Source organism: Pseudorasbora parva, chromosome 16 (genome assembly GCF_024679245.1).
Source record: "Pseudorasbora parva isolate DD20220531a chromosome 16, ASM2467924v1, whole genome shotgun sequence".
In the NCBI taxonomy this organism is placed as follows: Eukaryota; Metazoa; Chordata; class Actinopteri; order Cypriniformes; family Gobionidae; genus Pseudorasbora; species Pseudorasbora parva.
Genome location: NC_090187.1, coordinates 41,018,007 through 41,043,634, shown reverse-complemented (window position 1 = coordinate 41,043,634; position 25,628 = coordinate 41,018,007). Strand labels below are relative to the sequence as shown.

At 38.0% G+C, this 25,628-nt stretch overlaps 1 protein-coding gene across 1 annotated transcript in view; it reads left to right on the top strand.

The window, feature by feature from the left end:
- Positions 1-7,383: 7,383 nt before the first annotated feature.
- capn12 (calpain 12) overlaps positions 7,384-25,628 on the top strand; it is a 29,365-nt gene continuing 11,120 nt past the window's right edge. The window contains exons 1-15 of the mRNA XM_067419051.1: positions 7,384-7,577; positions 8,810-8,879; positions 11,907-12,025; positions 17,231-17,364; positions 17,690-17,861; positions 18,380-18,463; positions 19,065-19,150; positions 19,257-19,334; positions 19,796-19,971; positions 21,244-21,503; positions 23,705-23,716; positions 23,824-24,029; positions 24,119-24,155; positions 24,921-24,995; positions 25,079-25,124. Coding sequence (XP_067275152.1) covers positions 7,392-7,577; positions 8,810-8,879; positions 11,907-12,025; positions 17,231-17,364; positions 17,690-17,861; positions 18,380-18,463; positions 19,065-19,150; positions 19,257-19,334; positions 19,796-19,971; positions 21,244-21,503; positions 23,705-23,716; positions 23,824-24,029; positions 24,119-24,155; positions 24,921-24,995; positions 25,079-25,124 — 1,741 coding nt within the window. The 5' untranslated portion in view covers positions 7,384-7,391. The remainder of the gene's footprint in view (positions 7,578-8,809; positions 8,880-11,906; positions 12,026-17,230; positions 17,365-17,689; positions 17,862-18,379; positions 18,464-19,064; positions 19,151-19,256; positions 19,335-19,795; positions 19,972-21,243; positions 21,504-23,704; positions 23,717-23,823; positions 24,030-24,118; positions 24,156-24,920; positions 24,996-25,078; positions 25,125-25,628) is intronic.

Sequence of the window (25,628 nt, the reverse complement as noted above, 5' to 3'; positions counted from 1 at the left end):
TTGTCCAAGAACCTTTGCGTCCGCTCACCCAACATTTGAGTTTCTCCAAGAACCTTTGTGTCCGCTCACCCAACATTTGAGTTTCTCCAAGAACCTTTGTGTCCACTCACCCAACATTTGAGTTTGTCCAAGAACCTTTGCGTCCGCTCACCCAACATTTGAGTTTGTCCAAGAACCTTTGCGTCCGCTCACCCAACATTTGAGTTTGTCCAAGAACCTTTGCGTCCGCTCACCCAACATTTGAGTTTCTCCAAGAACCTTTGCGTCCGCTCACCCAACATTTGAGTTTCTCCAAGAACCTTTGTGTCCGTTCACCCAACATTTGAGTTTCTCCAAGAAACTTTGTCCGCTCACCCAACATTTGAGTTTCTCCAAGAACCTTTCTGTTCGCTCACCCAACATTTGAGTTTCTCCAAGAACCTTTGTGTCCGCTCACCCAACATTTGAGTTTCTCCAAGAACCTTTGTGTCCGCTCACCCAACATTTGAGTTTCTCCAAGAACCTTTGTGTCCGCTCACCCAACATTTGAGTTTCTCCAAGAACCTTTGTGTCCGCTCACCCAACATTTGAGTTTGTCCAAGAACCTTTGCGTCTGCTCACCCAACATTTCAGTTTGTCCAAGAACCTTTGCGTCCGCTCACCCAACATTTGAGTTTCTCCAAGAACCTTTGTGTCCGCTCACCCAACATTTGAGTTTCTCCAAGAACCTTTGTGTCCACTCACCCAACATTTGAGTTTGTCCAAGAACCTTTGCGTCCGCTCACCCAACATTTGAGTTTCTCCAAGAACCTTTGCGTCCGCTCACCCAACATTTGAGTTTCTCCAAGAACCTTTGTGTTCGCTCACCCAACATTTGAGTTTCTCCAAGAACCTTTGTGTCCGCTCACCCAACATTTGAGTTTCTCCAAGAACCTTTGTGTCCACTCACCCAACATTTGAGTTTCTCCAAGAACCTTTGCGTCCGCTCACCCAACATTTGAGTTTGTCCAAGAACCTTTGTGTCCGCTCACCCAACATTTGAGTTTGTCCAAGAACCTTTGTGTCCGCTCACCCAACATTTGAGTTTCTCCAAGAACCTTTGCGTCCGCTCACCCAACATTTGAGTTTGTCCAAGAACCTTTGCGTCCGCTCACCCAACATTTGAGTTTCTCCAAGAAACTTTGTCCGCTCACCCAACATTTGAGTTTCTCCAAGAACCTTTGTGTCCGCTCACCCAACATTTGAGTTTGTCCAAGAACCTTTGTGTCCGCTCACCCAACATTTGAGTTTGTCCAAGAACCTTTGCGTTCGCTCACCCAACATTTGAGTTTGTCCAAGAACCTTTGCGTTCGCTCACCCAACATTTGAGTTTCTCCAAGAAACTTTGCGCTCACTCGCCCAACATCTGTGTTCCTCTGGGATTACTAGAAATTCAGGATTACTAGAAAGCTACAAGCAGTTTTTTTTAATCAGGGTTGGAGTTAAACTCTGCAGAACACTGGCCCTCCAGGACCTAAGTCACCCATCCCTGCTTTTTCGTACTTTAGGGGCTCCGTAATGCAGCTGCTTTGATCAGTGTTTTTGTTGGAAAAAAAATATGTAAAGATCAAACCTGGCAAAATGCACCATTTTTAAACCTTTTCAAATTTTTAAATGAATTGATGGAATGGTACTCTTTGGGTGAACTATCCTTTTAAACCAGTAATGATTAATTGATATAATATATTATTTAAATTAATTTATAAATTGCCTAGTTAGTTTTGCAGCATTACTCCAGTCTTCACTGTCATGTGATCCTTCAGAAACTATTCTTATATACTGATTTGCAGCTCAAGAAATATTACTATATTATCAATGTTGAAAACCGCTTGAATGTGAAAAACATTTTTTGATGGATATAGAACAATAAACAGCATTTATTTGACACAAATCTTTAGAAACATTATTAATGTCATCTAGCTGAAAACGTTTTTTTCCCCATTTGTGGTATATATAGAAACTGGTAAGACTTTACATAGTTCTTTCCTTGGCACAAATGTGACAAATTAGGTGAAAGGAAATCCATGCAACACCTCTGCTTTTGCACATGCTCTTTCTCTCTCACACACATACACACACACTCACAGTTCTATGCCACTCCTTAATAACCTCGCAAACAATCTGCATGTGATACTGAGAAAGGGGAGGGGGATCACACAGCACCTGGTGACCTTTACTCTCACACAATGAGCCAGATACAGGTCAAAACAGCCGCCTGACGCCGGACAGACACACAGACAGACTGGTTGAACTAGCCTTTACTCCAAAACAGAGCTTGCAGGTTCTCATTGTCATGTCCACAATGCTGTGACCTGCCCTGAGGGATCGACCCATACTTACATGAGTTAACCGACTTGTCCTTCGCCCCCTAGAAAATTACACCTTTTTCGGTTTCTTTCACAGCATCTACTGAACTAAAAGACTGGGGGGGGAAAAGGAAAGGAGAGTACATAAAATGTTTAAAATTATTTAAGTGCATGATAAAACATTTGGTCAGCAGTTCTTATAAATATGTATGTGTTAAATGGAGACTGATCAATAGGGAGACACAAATATAAAGAGTTAGAGATGGTTAAATAGAGTAAATACTGATAGTAAGCGACGTATTGAGGCAGGATAGTTAAATAGTAAGACATAGAGTAATTGTCTTTCTGTTCTTGACCTCCTGACCTTTTTTCATCCCATTCTAATGCATCCTTACATTGGGCAGCACTGCAGCGCCTGGGAACCGACTGGTGTTAATTGCTGCCTGTGAGCAGATAGACTCTGGGTTGGGGTCGTGGACGTGCCAGGAGTGTAATAATGTTCTGGGCGGGTCGGTAACCTTTGTCGTTGCGACATAATCCTCTCTAACTAAAGGACCATATGTAGCTCACAGACGATATAAGCATCAATAACACGAGTTAAATGTGAGCGTTTGTTCACATCCGTCTCATTATGAGCGCTGTTTATTTAGCCCATGCAAGCTTGTCTGAAAGTCTTTAGCAAGGCGCGGGCAGCCAGTGAAAGAAAGGCAAAGTAATGTTTCGAGGTCAGGTGATTTGATTAGTACAACATTTATTTTTTCCATTATGTTTGCCTTCAAATTAACCTATTTAATATCACTGCTTACTTTTTACAATGCATTTATTTTGTACATACATATTAAAGAATTAATGTATGTATGTATGCATATATGTATGTTTGTATATATATATATATATATATATATATATAATATAAAATTTGAAAAAAAAAATTATATATATATATATATATACACACACACATACATACATACATACACACAAACACATATACAGTGTGTGTGTGTGTATATATACTTCATGTACAGGTGCTGGTCATAATAATTACTAAATAATAGTATTATAGTATCATCAAATATCATAATTAGTATATCATCAAAAAGTGCCATTCAAAAAAAGGAAACTTGTATATTATATTCATTCATTATACACAGACTGATATTTCAAATGTTTATTTCTTTTAATTTTGATGATTATAACTGACAACTAAGGAAAATCACAAATTCAGTATCTCAGAAAATTAGAACATTATTTAAGACCAATACAAGGAAAGGATTTTTAGAAATCTTGGCCAACTGAAAAGTATGAACATGAAAACTATGAGCCAGCGCTCAATGCTTAGTTGGGGCTCCTTTTGCCTGAATTACTGCAGCAATGCGGCGTGGCGTGGAGTCGATCAGTCTGTGGCACTGCTCAGGTGTTATGAGAGCTCAGGTTGATCTGATAGTGGCCTCCAGCTCTTCTGCATTGTTAGGTCTGGCATATCTCATCTTCCTCTTCACAGATTTTCTATGGGGTTAAGGTCAGGTGAGTTTGCTGGCCAATTAAGAACAGTCCTAAGAATAAGTCTTGTTGGAAAATTAAATCTGCATCTCCATAAAGTTGGTCAGCAGCAGGAATCATGGAGTGCTCTAAAACTTCCTGGTATACGGCTGCGTTGGCCTTGGACCTCAGAAAACACAGTAGACCAACACCAGCAGATGACATGGCCCTCAAACCATCACGGAAACTTTACACTGGACCTCAAGCAACATGGATTGTGTGCCTCTCCTCTCTTCATCCAGACTCAGGGACCCTGATTTCCAAAGGAAATGCTAAATTAACTTTCATCAGAGAACATAACTTTGGACCACTCAGCAGTCCTTTTTGTCTTTAGCCCAGGTGACACACTTTTGATGCTGTCTGTTGTTCAAGAGTGGCTCGACACAAGGAGTATGACAGCTGAAACCCATGTCTTGCTTACGTCTGTGTAAAGTGGTTCTTGAAGCACTGACTCTAGTCTACTCTTTGTGAATCTCCCCCACATTTTTGAATGGGTTTTGTTTCACAATCCTCTCCAGGGTTCAGTTATCCCTATTGCTTTTACACTTTTTTCTACCACATCTTTTCCTTCCTTTCACCTCTCTATTTATGTGCTTGGACACAGAGCTCTGTGAACAGCCAGCCTCTTTTGCAATGACCTTTTGTGTCTTGCCCTCCTTGTGCAAGGTGTCAGTGGTCGTCTTTTGGACGACTGTCAAGTCAGCAGTCTTCCCCATGATAGTGTAGCCTACAGAACAGGCTGGGACAATTTAAAGGCCTTTGCAGGCGTTTTAAGTTGTTTTGAATAAAAAAATAAAAAAAAGGTAGTGACTTCTCAGATTTTAGATATTTTTAAAATTGCTTGATATCAAATCGCAATTGCGAGAAGTCATAATTGTGAGATTTAAACTCACAATTGTTAGGGAAAAAAGAACGAATTTGGGATATAAACTCATAATTGCGAGGAAAACTAACTGCGATAATAGTCATAATTGCGAGATATAAAATCATAATTGAGAGGGAAAAGTAAGAATTTGGGGTATAAACTCATAAGTGCAAGAGAAAAAAAGTCATAATTGCGAGGAAAAAAAAGAGAGAATTTTGGATATAAACTAATAATTGCACAAAAAAGTCAATTGACGATATAACCACATAATTAGGGGGGAAAGCATTTGGGGTCTAAACTCATAATCGTGCAAAAAAATTATTTGTGAGATATAAACTTATAATTGCGCAAAAAAGTAATTTGCGACATATAAACTCATAATTGTGAGGACAGATGTCAGAATTGTGTGATATAAATTCATAATTGTGAGAAAAAGTCTGAATTTTGGGATTTAAACTCATAATTGCAAGAAGAAAAATGCGTTTTTCTAATTCCATGGCAGAAACAAGCTTCAGTAGTTTTGCAATACAAGATGAACATAATAAGTAAGCATTGTGCCAAACAAAACGTTTTGGAGTAAGAACGCAGGCCTGTGGTTTGAGTTTGACGGTTGGGTGGAAGTAATAAAAATGCCATCTGACCGAACTGTTTGAATGAGTACATATGGGCTTTTATTAATTGTTTTAAATGTATGACTCATTTCTAGCTAGAAATAAGCATTGATGTTATCATCCAATATTTTCTTAGTTATCTCTTTGGCTCACTTGACTGACCGGCATTTGCCTTTGGTTTCAGACTCGTCACTGTCTGTCAAAACTCATTATGGGGAAGTAGGCCTACCTGTCATAGAAAAACATCATAATAGGCATTAATACATTAAATGAAAAAAAAAAAAAAATGTATTGTTAGATTATCCACTGTGCTCATGAGGACATTATATTTGAGTAAATTTCTCTGACGCCATACATGTCACAGTTTTAAGTCTGGATGTAAAAGATACCATTTGTTTGGAAGTTTCACCAGGAGAACAACTTCTCCTTGGTCTTAAAATATTACAAATTATCAAATTTAGCACTTATGGAAAATTATAATATTTTATAATTCAAATTTAAACCTGACTAATTGTTTGTTATAAATCAACAGCTCATGAAAATGTTATGGGGTTTGTAGTGACTTTCTGTTATAAAACATTGATTTCATGTCCACTGTAGAGGACACTAGTGTTGTACTGCTCGAGACCTCGAGGTGTTAAGACCATTTGTACTCGTCTTGTCTCGGTCTCAGACTAAGAGGACTCTGGATTTTGTTTCAAGACCGGTTAAGACCACAACTGCTGGGATATTACTAAATTGCCAGTTCATTGCCTGATTTATTTATTTGCATCCTTAAATCAATAACTTACTTCTAATATTGTGCCAATTCAGAGTTTAATTAGGGATTGTGTAAAAAAATGTCACCATAAATGAATACATATTGTCACAAAATTCAAGATATTGATGCAAAAAGTTCTTGTATGAGATCTGGGTTAATAACGTGATATAATTAAACAATATCGCAAGAGAGCTGTTTTCACAAATTTGAGCATGACTGCAAACATGATGATGTTGCTTTAACAGATATAATATATATATATATATATATATATATATATATATATATATATATATATATATATATATATATATATATATATATATATATAATATAATATTTTGTTCTATCAATTAACGTTTAACATTTTCCTCAACATTACTTATGCATTTGTAATTTACCAATTCAGATGGATCTTCTACAACACTAGGCCATTCCTGAATAAAACGTTAAGATAACATGAATAAATAAATAAAAAATATAAAACAACATTTTTCCATGTTTCTTAAGCTCTAACAATGTGATGGCATGGAAAAAATATTAAATTCAAAAGACTTTCTTTTCCTGGGTATTAGGGGGTTAAAATTAAATATTTATTTTACTGTTAGCCACTTTCTATTAGATATTTTCTTCTCTTTTTATAGAAAAGGTTGTTTGATTTTATTCAGCTATTAAAACAAAACTGGGGTTTAACGTGTTAGATCTGCAAAAACTGAGGTAGTGACATCGCAGTGCCATCTAGCGGTCAATGTGTTATTGCACACATAACAGATGGTGATGTTTGTTTACATCTGATGTTTAAATCAAATAACATTCCCCGGTGTAGGCTATAAGTGAATATAGGCTATTACGAAAAAATATACATTAAAAAAAACATATATTTTTTTATGTATATTTTTTGTAATAGCCTATATTCACTTATTGTGTGTGTGTGTGTGTGTGTGTGTGTGTGTGTGTGTGTGTGTGTGTGTGTGTGTGTGTGTGTGTGTGTGTGTGTGTGAGCGATATCCCCCAATATCGCTCAGTGGTTTTTACTTTGATATCGAAGCGTAGCCTATTTCTAATTAATATTAGCATGACAAATTCAGATCTATTTGCACCTCAGGAAACCAAGATAGTCTGATATTATCACACACCGTCTCATGTTTCTACAGCTCCGGCCAGTCAATATGAGAGGGTGGGGATTGGGTGGGATTGGGTGCTGCTCTAAACTTTTCCCAAACTAGAGCTCAGAAACTTTAGCAGCACAGGCTGTGAGTGACAGGACTGAATCATCTGATTCTGAAGAGATGTCTGAGTTAGGCTCTATTGACAATCCGGTGAAGTTCAAGGATCAAGACTATGATGCTCTGCTGCAGAAGTGTCTCAAATCTGCCGTTCTGTTCTCAGACTCGGTGTTCGCGGCGAACCAAAGCTCCCTCGGGATTCCAGCGGATCCCGATCAGAAAAAGGCAGTGAAGTGGCTGCGCCCGAAGGTAACTGCAGAAATCAGAAAGCTGACTATTGTGACAAATCATCAGATGGGCTTATTGATTTTCCAGGGAAAATGTTATAGCTTCAGATTGTTTCTATGCTTATTCGTGTCATTGGTAACAGCGTAGCGTAATTAAAGTGTAAAAGCGTAATTATTGACGATATTTGACAATAAGTTCAATTTAATTGAACACCAGAAAGTGTAGCAGAAAACGGGAGGAATGTCATTGATGATAAGCCAGTAAAGCTCACAGAACTTTATGAGGCCATTAAAGGTGATGTCGCACCTCAAGGGAAACTCACTGTTAAAAAAGCTAATTAAAACCACATTCATTAAAAACTTTAATTACTGCCTTAAATGTTTAATGTTAAATCACAGTGAAAACCTGCATTATTTGAACCACTTTTTAAAATGCATTTATGGTTAAATAATATATGACAACTACAATCAATAGAAAAGTGAAATGGATCAATTATTTATATATATATATATATATATATATATATATATATATATATATATATATATATATATATATATATATATATATAGGCCTACATTAAAAACTTTAATGTTAGGGGCGATTAATCATGATTAATTACAGAAAAAATAATTCATGTATATAATTAAGACATTTGCATGTATGTGTATGCAGTATATACATAATAATTATTCACAATACACACATAACTTTTTTTTGGGATGTGATTATTCGATTAGACAGCCCTAATAGGCCCATATAATAAATGGGCCATTTCTCGAGGTGAATAATTTACTTTGTTTTTTCATTCATATAAAAATACTCAAGAGTTCAATGAGAAGATTTAAAGTGATATTCTACCCCAAATCCCCCAAAACAAAAAACTGTTATCCTTTACTCCCCCCTTCCAAACCTTTCCTCTGTGGAACACAAAATACGAATGTTTAACCACATTTGGTTCCCATTGACTTATATTCTATTTTGTCAAAATAGAAGTCAATGGGAACAGAAATTGTTTAGCTACCAACATTCTTCAGAATATCTTCTTGTGTGTTCAGAAGAGGAATGGCATGTGGATGAGTAAATGATGACAGAGTTTTTAGTTGTTTGGGTGGACTATCCCTTTAAGACATTCAGACAGACACTGAACCTGAAAAGTTCTCCTCAGATGTCCTGATCAGCCCATCGCATGTTCTTGCAAATTGTTTTTGGCTCACACCCATCTCTTCCACCCCACCTCTCCCCCTCTTCAGGAAATCACAAGTAATGCTGTCTTTGTCGAGGGCACCATGGGCACCACCGATATCTGCCAGGGCCAGCTGGGTGAGTGCATGCTCGTGTTAGCGCACGGTTGTTCATATTTTATGCCAGGATAATGGGATAACGCCTTACTGCACCTCTCAGAAACCAAATCACCCGAAAGCACCCTCAAGGCACGAGTGCTATCAGAGAAATATCCGTCTTTGGCAACGCTCCCACTCTTCCTCTCCTTATCGTGCAGATGCCCTCCCCCCATCTTCTTCCACCCAGATCTTCCTCATCACGCTTAATGTACTATCCCCATTCTGTCCCTGTAGCCGCGAGACACTGCGCGGATCTCCGAGTCCCTGCTGAGAGAGGCAACACGCCGCAGGCGACTCACATCAAAAACACGACAAATGTACTAGAGACAGGGAGGAGGGAGCGTGAGGTCGGATCGGCATCATCTGTACACCCCTCCCTCACCCGCCTCCCTTTTCCACCCACCTAAAGAATAACAATTATTGTGCTCAGCGGGTATTGTTTTATTGTTTTCCCTTAGCCCTCTCTCTTCCTCTCCACATATGGCATTGCTTTGGAGTTGATGGAAAGCGCTTATGTTGACGTGCAATGTTAGAAGTTTACACACTCAGCTTTATTCAGTGTTTCCCAACCTTTTTTTGTACCCTTAAAGATCCATCAGAAAGGGTCAAGTACCTCTTTACCAACACCAAACCAAAACGTGTGCCTTTTAAACGCAACTAAAAGTATACAGTAAAATTATAATTTACATTAAAGTAAAAAAAGAAAGGATATGTCGTTGTGTCCATGTAATAGCTTTTGCTAAATGACTTTCATTTACCATGGAAGAGCAATTTTCGGTTACACTTTATTTTAATGTGTCCATGTTATAGTGTAATTGTACATTTAAGTGCACTTACTATAGGGTTAGGATGAGAGTTTAGTATAAAATAGCTGCATTAAATATGCATAATTTATAGTTATTTTTATGTATCCTCTAGAATCTAGAATCCCTTAAAAGGGCAGGATGTCCTCATAAAATTGCTTTCCTTTTTTCAAATGCATTAGGACAAGTAATACAATTTCTTTCTCCCTTTTTCATTGATTTACAGTTTTGATCTCCCATAAAAATAATAAGTAAGAGGCATTTTAACATTTGCATTTCTATGCAAACAAAATGACATTGCAAAGTTTAATGAGTTGCGCTCGTGTCCGTGTGTCCGCATGACATTTGCTGTATCCGAAATCACACACTGTTTGAGTAGGTACTTGAATTAACTTCACAACCATTAAAAAGTATGCCATTGATATATATTATGAATATGGGTATGAATTAAATTTGGACATACTACATCCGCCTTGCTGTTAGTTACTCGCGTCAGTTGCGTTGCTTCTCTTCCATTCATTAATCCCCTCCCGTGGCCTCATGGGATAGTAAAGTCCGTCGAGTGCTCAGAGTAGTAGTTCATCCGGGGACTTTCCAGCTCCTGTTTTTTGAAGTTTTTTGAGTTGCATCCCAAATCACGCATTCTACACTATGTATGCACTTCTACTATATGCACAATGTACTCATCCGTGTAGTGTGTGAATTTTATAAGGTTATTGTGTCATTAAACATCAGAGTCTAATGCCCCTCCCCATCCGTTACATAATTAAAGTTGCCACACTTTTTTCCGTTTAAGGGCATCATCCGGGTATTTAGAGTGCACTTTTTCTTTTATTAAAGTTTTTAGTGAACACACTACTCACACTATTTATACTTAACCCTCATCCTCTGCTCGCAACCTCCAACAAATCATTCCCTTGTCGGTCAAAAACGCCCTAAAATGATAAATTATGCTCTTTTTTTTTTGTCTAGAAAGCTTATATCCTTACTAATTTTATTTACCTTTTAATTACTATATTTTATCAATAAATATTATAATTTACGCACATTCTTCACATTCTTTCAACTTAAAATCAAAATAACTCAATAACCCTTAAATATGGAGCAAATGCACTCTTCTGCTGGGTCCTAAAGTCGGTTCTTGAGTTTATCTCTTCAGTATGCATTCAGATACACATATACATTATAAAATCATCTTTTGGTTTTAGCATTTTTAGTTTTAATTTTGAGCATTTTTTTTATGTATACTGAAGCATTCCTCACATTCAAGGATTGGTTTCTTTTTTTATTACAAACAAATAAAATCCTCAAATCCATTTTTTGTGTATTTATGGTTCAAGTGCGACAAAAGTCCTAAGGTCTTGGACCACTCAGATGAACACTAAATTAAAAAATCGGAATGAACTGAGAAAAGGATGAGAGTGCACGTACGTGAATTGGGACTAAAAAGGAACTGCTTCTCTTTTGGGATCCCCCAGGATCCAGTACCATTTCAAGGATACTTATTGATCAATAATATCATTCTCACAGCAACATCTGGCTGCCATTTATTGCGAAACTCAACATTTCTGACATTTCTTGTGCACACACATAAAGAACTGTGGGCATCTTGTATCAAAGCATGCAGATCTGTGCTTAAATCACGAAGTGTGCGTTTGCCACTCAGGATTTGGATGGCCTCTCTAAATAATATATGAACATCGCAACGCACAGAATAACAAACGCATGTAAATAATCTCATTTGAATGGAGATCTACCCAAATAATGGCTTATTCTTAGCACTTCAAGCAGAAATTTTAATTATTTGTTTTCAAGTGACTTTCCACATCAACATATCCAGGCCGTTTTCTTGCGGTCGGAAGATTAATTGGACGGGCTCCATTGTAGAGCTGTGTTTGGTGTCATTCCTATGGGATCTGGTGTTAAGCACTTTTTTTTATTTTTATGAAGTGAAGTTTCCCCCACATGGAGCAAACGAACAGCTGTTACCTGTTACAGAGGAATTTGTGTGTGTGTGTGTGTGTGTGTGTGTGTGTGTGTGTGTGTGTGTGTGTGTGTGTGTGTGTGTGTGTGTGTGTGTGTGTGACAGGCAGCATGTCTCCTGCTTCTTCAAAGCTTGAACTTACACCTAGTGTTTGAGGCTGTGGTCATTATAAACGTTGAGAGGATTGCCTAACCGAGCCTGTCGTCGTGTCCCGCTGCAGGTAACTGCTGGCTGCTGGCGGCCCTCTCCTGTCTCACCATGCACCCGACTCTGTTTGTCAAAGTGGTTCCATCTGGACAAAGCCTGAGTGAATCCTACGCTGGCATCTTCCGTTTCAGGGTAAGGGGGAGCAGGAAACCACAATGAGATGCTCACAAATGTATGAGATTATTCTTTTGTTAAATACGTCATGCTTTTCTTTCACAGTTACTTTTTAATATCATAATAAACTAGATCAGTGACTATAAATGAGTGATTGATGGGAAAGCATGAAAGAAGCCATGAATTTTACATAAAGGGGCCCATTTTTTATAGTCCAAGTGGGGGTTTGAGACTTGAGATAGGGTCGAATCAGGCTAGAATTCATATCCTCGTCTGCTTATGCATCTAGATTTGGAGATTGAGTACGTGCGTCCTCGGGAACGGTAATTAAAATCTTCTTTGACCTTTACCATCCCTAACAGCTGAGGTTCATTTCCAGAAACAGCCCGTCTTCCTTTTGTCCCGATGACATCTGCATGTCCCGCCCCCTTTAAACATGCACCGCATTGGCACAAATTAACATAATTCAGTTGTCTGTTTTTCATTCACAGAGAAGGAACATTGTGTTTCTGTTGGTAGATTTCTTGCAGGCCCCTTTAATCCTATTCGCTTAGTCTCCTAATGATCCGAATGGAACAAACCTGGTCAATAAAATCCAAAGTTTGGAATGACCACACATCTTAAAATGGTCCTAAAGTTGCCAGTTCTCACGCATGAGTGTTTTCCTGTAGGTTTTCCACCGTTATTGAGAACAAACAGCCAGAATAGTCCTTATTTTGTCCACCCCCCGGGCATCCTGTCCATCTTGTTACTGAACCACTAGAGAGAGATAAACTTACAAAATGAAAGCTGCACTTATATTGGTAGCCGGAAAAAAGAGGCCCACCGTGAGGCTCAAGACTGAAAGGCTGAAGTGATTTACTGACAGAGGTGAAGGTGGGCGGAGCTTGTTCATCTAATCCTGTCAGTCACATCACAAGGATAAACAGACTGCAGATTATGGGGGAATCGGACCTTGTGTTTTGTCTTTAACCTCTTTAAAATAGGGGCTAGGGGTGGCATACGACAAAGAAAATGTCCAGAAAATTAGGGATGCGCGATATATCGGCCACCGTATCGGTATCGGTCGATATATGTTAATTGTCGGCCCGATAAGAAAATTTGTCCGATATACATTAAAGTTGATAAAAATTTATTACTTCCTTTAGCTGAGACACTTCAGATGCCCACTGTTCGCTATGATGGTTTTGAATTGAAATTTGATCGCAATCGCTTAAAGCTACACTGTGTGATATTTTCCCCCATCTAGCGGTGTAATGGTATATGACCATCCAGTGAATATTAGTTTCTGTTCCGCTCAATTCTGATTTCGTTTGAACTCCTACGGTGGTCGATTTAGTCCAAGATTAACATGGCAATCCCCCTCTTCACATTCGACACGGTGCCATCGAGTGTTAAAACGCGAAAGGCGAAGCTTGAATTTACGGGTATGTCCCTCTTTGGCTAATGTACTTTCAAGATGGAGGAGCAACATGGCGACCGGCATTCGAACCCCTCACCCGTATGTATTTTCAATGGCATATTATAAACTTACGAGAATACTTTATTACTTGAAAGAAGTAAATATACATTAATGAGCATATATATTTTTGAACGAACTAAGTGTTTTTAGCTAAGAATGAACTAAAAAAGTTTAGCTTTAAAAAGGAAAATATGGTCAAGTCTGTCATATAGGCTACAGAAAATTATAATGAGAACATTATTGGGACATTGATTCAATGGTGAGACTTTTGTTTTTGTAATCAGGCTCTCAAAAATTACAAAAAAAAATTGGATTTAGATTTATCTGCCAATATATCGGTTATCGGCTTTCAAATATAACAACATATCGGTAATACAATCGGCTAAAATGTATCATATCGGTGCACCCCTACAGAAAATATTCACTGATTGGACTATCCCTACCAAAAAAATTCCATCATCTATATTTTATACTAAATATGGTTAGGGAGAGTGGGGTAAGCTGTGCCATGTTGACCCAAAAATGAAAATTCTCACATATAGCTGCTTTAAGATGTTTTGTAGAAAAAGATGAATGAGATAATAAATAATATGCGCATAATTATATAGTAAGTGAGAATAACAAACATTTTACTAATGCATAATTCTATCACATTTCTAAAATTTAATCTTTAATATACAGTCAAACCAAAACTTATTCAGACACCTTCAACATTTTCTCACATTATCAGTTTTTTCGCTATAGTTTAGAAAATAATAATATATGACAAGTTAAACTGTGTCAGAACAAATTCATCTTGATAATGTCGGATCACTTTGATAGAAAGGGTGTAATGATTACAATCAACCAATCAGCTGTTCGATTAAAAAGACACAATTAGATAATACCAGTTTAGCTCAACCAATGACTAATCAATGCTTCGTTTTGTTCAGTCTGTGGTGTCAAAGGTCACATTAGCAATTAAAGAAAAAACACTTGAGGAAAACATGCTCAGGTCAAAGAGTTTGAAGCATTTTGCTCCCAAATTGTTATAAATTTTACTGGAAGAATTTTGGGGTATAATATATCACACTTTATTTTAGTGTCCTGCACCCACTAGTAAAAAATTATATATCTGGTGTCTGAATAATTTTTGGTTTGACAGTATATTGATGAGTTCACCAAAAATGCTCATTTCAAACACCATGTAGAAAATGTACAAAAATAAAACACAACACAAATAAACTTTATCATAAGCATCTCTCAATTACAGGCTGCTGTATAATGAGATATTGTATGTGATATATGATAATTAAATTACCCTCTGACACATTTTTCTCACCTACTCCTCGGGGTTTGTTTACTGAAGCACAAAGTGACGAATGAACCACTGCGCGTATAATTATTACTGCCATGCTATTTGTTTCAGAGAGTTCACCTTAACAAGGCTTACATTAAAACAAGCCTCTACAGCTCTCGTGGCTTGTGTGCGTGGTTATGAACTGAGTCTGAGGTTAAACTCGGGAGATAACAGCACAGTTCATTAAACAATCAAAACATATTAGACCCGAAGAGCTCTTATGCAAGGTTGCGTTATGTAATTGTTATGCCATTCTCAGCATATAATTTCATCCTAGCGGCCGTATTATCAAGTTTAGAGGCTAAACAGGTATGTGCAACATGACTTGACCTGATCCAGGAGGGTTAGAGAGGGGAGGAAAGAAAGAAGACACATCAGAAACTGATTGACAGAAGAGAAATAAGGAAAGGTTAGAGGACTGTTGATTGGTGGACGATTCCTGAAATGTCTAGGCTTGTTACTGTAGCCCAAGGACATGGACAGAGAGGTGTGGACACACACTGAGTGCAGTGCTACCTGCAGGCTGACATGTCCATTCTTGTCTGTTAAATATCTCATAAAGACTTTCAGCTTCACGTTTAAATGGCCATTCATACAATTTCATTTATTAATGTGAATAATTTCCACCCTAAATAGTCTGGTTTTGTTGCTGTGCCTTAATGACTTTTATGTAAATTATTATCGTTCAAAAGTTTGGGTCAATATTTGTTTTTGAAAGTAAGAAATTAATGCTTTTATTTGGCAAGGAAGCATACATACACAATATTTCTCTTTCAAATAAATACTGTTCTTTTAAAATTTATATTAATTAAAGGATCCTGAAAAAATAAATAGATATATGGCATGGTTTCCACAAAAATATTAAGCAGCACAACTTTTGATCAGCAATTAGAATGATTTCTGCAGAATTATGTAGAGTAATGGCTGCATACAATTTAAAATGCTTTAAAAACAAAAAAACTTTATTTTAAAGGTACACTATGTAACTTTTTTTGTTCAGAATAGGGATGTTGAAAACTAAACATTTTCTTGACCGACCACTGATCCTCATTAGCCGGTTGAAACCGGTTAAACGATTAGTTTAAAATATGCTGCGCTATTTGAAATAACAGCCGCGAGCCGCGAATGCAATTTCGCAACTCTGTCGCATCTCTCTGCCGCTCTGCCTCCCGCTCTCACACACACACTGTCCCGGCGCCGCCGCCTCCCTTCCACTCACGTACCTTTTTTAAAATCCCCCACAGCGCGAAACATGAGTCCCCAAACGCGGCGCCGAGGAGCTTGTTTGTAATCGGAGGACAAATGGCTCATTAGTTTCGAAATGGTTTGGGTACAATATGATCGCGTTGAAAATAAAGGCATTTGTCTAGCGTAAGACGCTCATTTGAAACATTGCTGCGGCTCATTTAAGAAAATGACAGCTCTGAAGAGACGCCGCTTTAGTTCAAGGTAGTGCTAACAATAATAAAGAAAGATGACGAACAACACCTCAACACCTTATGTGTTACCACTGAATATATTTCCAAATGTAAGCCCATCTTATGCGGAATGACGCTTCATACTGTCGTCTGCCCTGGCTCTAACCTCGAGTGTTTTTAGTCTGTTTACTTTCTGCAAACCTTGTGAGCTGTGACCTCACGCCAAATGTTTTTATTGGTATATTAAGTACAAACAGGCGAGTTATGAAAAAAATGAGTGTGAGGGGATTTTGGAATGAGATGGCTAACTGTAGTATCGTTTAGTCACCTGTCTATAATAGCCTAATTTAGAGATCACTTTTCTTTTTTTTAAACGACAACCGATAACTTTGATCGGTTAACGTTGATACGGTCAACCATCGGTCAAACGGTCATCGGTTAACATCCCTAGTTCAGAATTAACAAATGTAAATGGGTGAATATACATCATCAATCCTCTGTGTTTTTGTCTTAACCTGATCTTAATTTGATCATACCCTGTTTATATTTTAGACCTGTTGGGATGTTTTTTGCTTGAAATTGCGTACATGCGTCACTCGCACATGTGTCTAGCCATATCCGTAAACAGAGTAAAATTATATATATACACACACACACACATATGTGTGTGTGGGTGTGTGTGTGTACTGTACTACTAATTATTAATGTATATATATATAAATACAATATTTATATTTCATATAAATTATATAAATGTATATACATGCAAATCTTTCTTAAATGTATGAATGAGTATTGTATTTAAATATACATAATAATTGTAATATACGTAGCTATGAAATATCCTTTTTTTCAGGAGCATCAACACCCGAATGTGCAAATGTAACCTCTCTCTCTCTCTCTCTCTCTCTCTCTCTCTCTCTCTCTCTCTCTCCCTCTCCCTCTCCCTCTCCCTCTCCCTCTCCCTCTCTCTCTCTCTCTCTCTCTCTCTCTCTGTGGTGTAGTTCTGGCAGTATGGTGAGTGGGTGGAGGTGGTAGTGGATGACAGGCTGCCTGTGAGAGAGGGCCGTCTGCTTTTCAGCTACTCTCGCACCACCAACGAGTTCTGGAGCGCCCTGGTGGAGAAAGCTTATGCCAAGTCAGTTCCAGCATATGTGTCCTTGACTGTGTGTGTGGGCGTGCGACTATTCATTAGTGACGCTGCTCACGTGAAGGCCATTGTTCCTTTGTGTTATTTAAGGACTGATATTTTTAGAAAAAAACATCCAGTTGTGAAAAAATCATAACAGAGTAATTAATGAGGAACCAATCCAAACATTAGAAGCCAATTAATCTCTCTCTCTCTCTCTCTCTCTCTCTCTCTCTCTCTCTCTCTCTCTCTCTCTCTCTCTCTCTCTCTCTCTCTCTCTCTCGCTCTCGCTCTCTCTCTCTCTCTCGCTCGCTCTCTCTCTCTGTTTTTAAAGGCTGATTGGTTCTTATGGCAGTCTGAAAGGGGGGATTATCTCAGAGGGAATGGAGGATTTCACAGGGGGCATTGCCTACTCCCTCCCCGTGTCTTCTCGGCCCCCACGCATGCTCTGGAGAGCCATCACTGCTGCCCTGGCCAGGGACAGCCTGATCAGCTGCTTTATACACGTATGGACACATTTTCACACAATATAACACACATACACTACCAGTCAATATCTTGGAGTAATATATACATTTTGGAATAATAAATATACAATACCTGGCCAAAAAGGTCATTATTGGATTTAAATAGGCAAGAGTCTATGATTGTCTCATTATTTAAGCGATTATTATGTTTCTAGCATATTATATGTTTGGCAACAGTTTTAGCACATGAATCATTTCCACACATGAATCGGCTCCTGAGTCCAGAGCATAAATTTAATAATTTTTAAGTCTATGGGATGTGCGGGAGGAGACTTTACAGAGTGCTGGACTCTTGCATTGACTCTTGATGGAAATAAATGTTGTGCCAGTTTGAGCTGATGAATCTTGGCATTGTCATCCTGGAACATGGCCATGATGTGTCTTCCTACATGGTTGTTTATGAGATGAAAAGCTACACACTCCATCCATTACGGTTGGCTTTTGCTGAATTTTTGCAGGGTGTGTACATGTTAAACACACATTTGTTTTGTGCGCAGGCTACGAGTGTGAAGGACATTGGCATTGTGACGTCAGATGGTCTCATCAAAGGTCATGCCTATGCCATCACTGATACAGATAAGGTATGAGAATAATGCACACACACATTATTTCAGAAACATGAAAAATAGTTATTTTTTATGTATTCTTTAGAATATTTTTCTTTTGAATTTGGTGTGAAATATGACCTGGGTTTTTCTTGACAGTGTTTTAATGATTTATCCAATTAGTGATTTAAAAAAAAAAAAAAACGTTTTTGGTAAACATCTCTGTTAATAGATTAAGAGACTAATATACACCACATAGGTTTTCACATGCTATATTTGTGTGTGTGTGTGTGTGTGTGTGTGTGTGTGTGTGTGTGTGTGCGCGCGTCTGTGAGAGTGTATGTGTGCACAGGTGTGTGTGGATGGTTCAGGCAAACCCTAAGTTATGGGGACAAAATGGCACTATCCAAAATCCTTGTCCTTGTGGGGACATTTTTCTTATATGATCTTATAAAATCACACAGAATTATGTTTTTTGAAAAATGTTTAATTGCATAAAGTTTTGTGTGATGGTTAGGGTAAGGGGAGATAATACAGTTTGTACAGTATAAAAATCTGTCCCCATAAAACATTAACCCAATGTGCGTGTGTGTGTGTGTGTGTGTGTGTGTGTGTGTGTGTGTGTGTGTGTGTGTAGGTCCAGAGAGCATCTGAAGAGGTGTTACTCCTGAGGCTGCGTAACCCCTGGGGGTTTGTTGAGTACTGTGGACCCTGGAGTGACAAGTTAGAAAGACTTCAGCTGCTCATTTTGTTACGAGTATTGCATTTCAGAGCTGCTGAAAAGTGGTCATTTGTGTGTGTGTGTGTTTGTGTGTGTGTGTGCGCACAGGTGTAAAGACTGGGACGTTATAGACAATGCTCAGAAGGCCAGACTTGAGTTGGCAAAAGTTGAAGATGGAGAATTCTGGTATGTAAATGTTCAGTACAGAAGACATTTTCCCATAACTATATAGTCAACAGGGGCTCCTGTAGAAACGTATCTTGAGACATGCACACAAACATATATTTGTAAATTAAACATTTATTCAGACAAATGTGGAAAATAAAGAGGCTTTAGTAGCTCTGCAGAACATAAAAATAGAAACAGGCGGATCATTAACTGAAGATGCAACTAGTGCTTCCGGTGTAGATAATGCCATTGATTATGTGTATGTGTGTGTGTGTGTGTGTGTGTGTGTGTGTGTGTGTGTGTGTGTCACACATCCCTCTGTCTCTTTCTATTGGGGAGCACTGCCAAACCTGGATCAATTAAATGCCTCGAATTATAAAACACTACTAGTAATACCTGCCACTGCAGTCAGTGCATCCTCTGCAGGCCTAGCTCAAATCTGCCTGTGTCTGGACTTCATAAGCACGCATGTTTTTCAGGATTGGAATAGAGGACTTTTGCCGGCTGTTTAATACAGTGGAAATGTGCAGTGTGAATCCGGACTCAATGTCGGGGGAGGCGACTGATGACACGGCCACCCCGTCCTGGACGCTGAGCACACATCAAGGCACCTGGGTCCCAATGTGCTCTGCGGGGGGCTGCCGAAAATACCCCAGTAAGTGCATGTTTAATATGATGAACTCTATATCAGTGATTCTCAACCCACTAGGGGGCCTCAGCGAACTTACCAAGGGGCATCAAGATGACTGAAAATTATTTAGACAAAACATCAACTAAAACAATAAACAATAAAATAACTAATATCAAGATTTTTTTTGTTTTTTGTTTTCACACAGTCTTAGAAGAAAAGGTTCTGTATAGAATCTGTCAGGCGTGTCATATTTAGAACCTTTTTATGAGTTCCCAGCATGGGATCTTTTATGGATTTAGTTTTAATTATTTTTTTCATTTTAATTACATTTAATACATTAAACGGCTTGTAAGCATACTTAATCACTGGAAAATCATTTAAAAAAAAAAACTTAAAATAAAAGTATAATGCAATAATTTAAGACATTTTTCCATATAATGGACCATCTAGCCTGACAAGCCAGACCCACATCAAGATGTTTGGTCTGGAAACTCACCATTGACAGCTCAATCTGAGGGGCGGGATAAACGGTTGTCTTTCAAACTCCCTCTGCACGCGATAGGATAGCGCTACAACCAACCAGAGCAACGAAGGTGAAGCAGAGCTCGCTGATAGATTAAACATTCGCCGTATCCGGTCGGCTAAACCCCGAACACATCTTCCCTTTTTAAGAATGACTTCAGTGCCGCTCTTTGTTCTTTTCTCAGAGAAAAGCTTAACTCCAAGTCTTCCAGAGTCGCGGTCAAAGCTGATTCGAAAGACCGGCGTTCGCCAGTTTCTGTGTTTACTAGAAGCACGCAAACGCAACTCGGCCGTCGTCATTATGACCCCGCCCACCGACTCTATACACGATGTGATTGGCCCACCAAGAGTTAGGCGAATACAGCTCAGAAGGGTATTGAGAGTTGCTAGACGACACACTTTTAGAGCCGATTAGATTTGCTGCCCCAAATTTAGTCAAGAACCCTAGGGTTCTATATTGATTTCTAGACATGGAAAAGTAAAGTCCATGGTTATTTTTATAATGAACATACATTCAAGTTATGCCAAGCTATACAGTATTGTATTGGGGGTCCTTGGAGTCAAAAGAGTTTATAATATAATATAATATAATATAATACAATACAATACAATACAATACAATACAATACAATACAATACAATACAATACAATACAATACAATACAATACAATACAATATAATATAATATAATATAATATAATATAAATCCATACAATAATAAAGTAAAAAGTGTTTCTTTATAATGCCTGAATTCCTCCTTTTCATCCCTGCAGGATCTTTCTGGAAAAACCCTCAGTTCCAGATGATTCTGTCTGAGAAAGATGTGGATGACCATGACTATGGAGAGGAAGAGGAAGCGGAGGAAGGTGACGGAGAGGAGGATGAAGATGTCAGTTTAGTGGCTCCTGTGAGCAAGACTGAGAAACAGGGAGAGAAAAAGAAGAAGTGCACAATACTGGTGGAGCTTCTCCAGAAATACCGCAGGCAGAAAGATAAAGTCAACTTCCTCTACATCGCATTTCACATCTACAAGGTAAGAGGCGGATTATAACTTTGGTTGGAGTAGGGAGTCTGTTAGAAACAAATAAAAGTGCTGCATTTTAATACAGGCATATTATAATACACCTATAGAACAATAGTAATGCATTTACATATTTTGTTATGATGCAAACCCATTAAAATAATCATTATTGATGTATAAAATCATACTTATTACATTTTATTTTAATTTAATTAATATAATAATTTAATAATAAAACAAGACTAAAGACTGGAGTAGCTTACCCATCACAGGAATAAATTATATTTTTGACATATGTGACCATGGACCACAAAACCAGTTATAAAGGTTAATTTTAGCTAATTTTGCTTTGAAAATCTGGGATCTGAGGGTGCAAAAAATCACCTTTATAGTTGCCCAAATGAAGACCTTAGCAATGCATATTACTAATTATAATACATTTATATATATTTACAATAGGAAATTTACAAAATATCTTCATGGAACATGATCTTCACTTAATAAATATTTTTGGCCTAAAAGAAAATCGCTTATTTTGACCCGTGAAATGTATTGTTGGCTATTGCCACAAATATACCTGTGAGACGCATGACTGGTACAGGGTCACATATTTTGAAATAGAAAATTGTGTCGTTATTCTATTTTAAATTGTATTAATATTTCACAATTTTACTACTTTTACTGTATTTTAATTGAGTCAATTCAGCCTTGATGGACATTAAAGATTTCTTTAAAAACAATTATGTGAGAGGGACACACATTTTTTTTAGCTTTGTAACATTAGCTTTGGTTGAAGATATTTGTTTTTGTAAAAAAAATTTATTTAATTTTATTTAATTTTATTTTTACTTGTCAAAAATTTGTTTGAGATCAGTCATTTGCAGTTTTAACTCTTTCCCTGCCATTGATGGAATTTTCCAGCAATCCATATTTTCCCTGTTATACTGTAGGGGGTACTATTACACATCTTCTGAAAGAGTGCAGAATCTCCTGATCAAAACACAGGGGAAGAAGAAGTAGGAACAAGTGATAGAAATTTGCTTATGCACATGTAAAATAAAGCAATAATTAACATTAAACAGCTTATAAATAGAAACTGCCTGATGTTACTGAATGAAATGTCGACCCAGGACGAGCTACAGGACTGTGAAGATTTAAGGGTGTTGATGGACTCCATCTACTCCATCTGTGTTTTGATTATCGCTCTGAATCCCATCTGGACGTCGTCCTTAGCCCTATTTGGACGGAAAATTTTTCTCGTGGGGTCATAAGGTATTTTCATCGTTTACAGGGGTTGGTCAGTGATTTTTTGGCTGTCCGAATCCATAATGTCATAAAGAGTGAAGAGTGTTAGTGAAGAGTGTTTTTCTCCCACCACATGCGTTAAAATCCTTGGCCGAATTACCTACAGTTTTTTTGCCAAACACCAAGGTCGTGTGGTAATTTAATTGCTGTCCGAATCCGCATATCTGAGTTTCCAAGAATATATCAATTCAAAATTTACAGTTTTTATCATTTTTGACCACGGCAGAGCACTGTATGGTTGTGCTTCGCTGTAATTTGGATGCATTTTAAAGATTTAGACTTTTATTACTGAAATGCTGGCAAAAAGATGTGCTACAACAAGTATTAAAATAGTAAACTACTAGTATACTTATAAGTTCCCTTGTTGTTTAGATGCAATACAAATGAGAAACGTTGAAACACTTCAAAGTTTACTACTGTTACACGTAAAAGTATACTTTTATATACTCAGAAGTGGGTGCATCAATAAGCCTCAGCCGCTTATGACACTGTCGCCAGTTCACCAGTTTTCCGTCCTTGGAGCACTTTTAATATATTCTGACCACTGCAGACTGGGAACACCCCACAAGAGCTGCAGTTTTGGAGATGCTCTGACCCAGTCATCTAGCCAACACAATTCGGCCCCTTGTCAAACCCACTATATCCTGTATATCTAGATCCCATGCACCCACTAACAGGTGTCGTGATGAAGAGATAATCAGTGCTACTCACTTCACCAATATATCCACAACAATATATTCTGGGGTTTTGTTAAAGTGATCAAAAATGCTGGCGCTGACAACTTAAAAAAAAAAAAAAAAAAAAAACCTGGTGGGGAAAGAGTTAAAGGCTCTGCTCTAGTTGCACATTCAGCTCCACTGTCCCTTTTGTATTTTCCCCTTGTCTTACCTCTTCATTCTCTCTTTCAGGTCCCCTCTGAGGTGAGCGGCTGAATGAATATAAAACACTCATCTACAACATTTCATAATACATGACACTATTATAATAAAAACACATACACACTATTTCACATCTTCTCTATGTTTAGCAGGACAAACCAGTATCTCTGGACCAGCAGTTCTTCTCCAAAAACCGCGCGGTTGCTCGCTCTGGAAAGTACCGGAGCATCAGGAGCGTGTGGCGGAAGGTGCATCTGGAGCCCGGCAGTTATGCCATCCTAGCCTCCACCTACAGGCCCAACCAGCAGGGGGAGTTCTTCCTCCGCATTTACACCAAAACCGGCAACATACAGGCGTACGAAGAACAACAAACTGTCTGTTGTAATAATGTGTTAATGTCTGTCCAGTGGTTAACCATATAAAAGTTTCAAATCTGCTTTACAGATTCCCGGATTTCCCCTGCACCAACAACTACTCTGTGGTAAGACATGTACTGACCGAAATGAGAAAGAACAACCGTCAGTGCGTGCATCTCTCTCTCTCTCTCTCTCTCTCTCTCTCTCTCTCTCTCTCTCTCTCTCTCTCTCTCTCTCTCTCTCTCTCTCTCTCTCTCTCTCTCCCTCTCTCTCTCTCTGTGTGTGTGCATGTGTGTCGTGGTTAACCCTACTTTATGGGTACAAAATGTCCCAACAAAGATGGCAAGATCCGAAATCCTTGTCCTTGTGGAGACATTTTTTGATCCCCATGAGGAAAATATCTTATAAATAATACTAAGTGATGTTTTTTGAGAAATTAAAAATGCAGAATGTTTCCTGTGAAGGGTAGGTTTAGGGGCAGGGGCAGTGTAGGGGAATATGATATACAGTTTATACAGTATAAAAACCATTACACCTATGGAAAGTCTCCATAAAACATGGAAACACAACTTGGCAATACTTGTGAGGGCACAAATGTCCTCACATATAGTAAACTATGAAAACAACTCACTAGTAAGGACATTTGGCTGGTCCTCACGAGTTAAAAAGGCTTATAAATCAGCCCAAACATGTTTTTATTTAAATCTATTGTTCTGCACATGTTTCTGGGATGGGTAGGTTTAGGGATAGGGGTTGGGTTAGGGGATAGAAAGTAGCATTAACCTGATATGAAATCAATGGAAGTCTATGTAATGTCCTCACTAATATAGTGAAACGTGTGTGTGTGTGTGTGTGTGTGTGTGTGTGTGTGTGTGTTTGCCTGTCCATAGATGGTCATGTCAAAGCCAGCCTTACCTGAGGACCAGTTTAGGGTGCAGAAGTGGTTTGATGAAAAGGCTGGAACTGTAAGCATCTCAATCCCATCCAGTCTCATTCTACTGTGAAAAGGAGTATTTGTGGTAATATGTAATTGTTTTTCACTTTCCAGGATGACAGAGTGAATGCTGTGCAATTTATGAATCTGGTGAATTCAGGTCAGGATTTACACATTTAGCACAAGCTGTCAGTCACACAAGTTATGCAAACCATTAAGCAAACATGATTGCTGTACCATAAATGGCCACAAGGTGGAAGTATTATGTAAATATGATCTCAAGCTGTACTACACTGGCTATATATTCACCTACTGAGAGAAAAAAATACAAAAGCACATTTCTAGACTCTAAAATTGCTAAATGTTACTGTATAAAAATGTTTATATAAGAACACTCACATGACACAAATATATCAGTTGCCTAATGCTGTTTTATTTGACATGGGATACGTTACCATGTGATAAACCCCATATCATCAGACGCATTCAGTGTCAGAATAAATCAGCTTTGACAAAGTACAGTATTTCTGTCATAATATTAGTAACCAAATATGTTTGAATAATCCAAGATCTTTAGTGTGCATTTAAAACAAGTGCTTTATAAAATAAGGTAACGCTTTATTTTAAGGTGTTATAGTTACACATTACTTCATGTACTTACTAT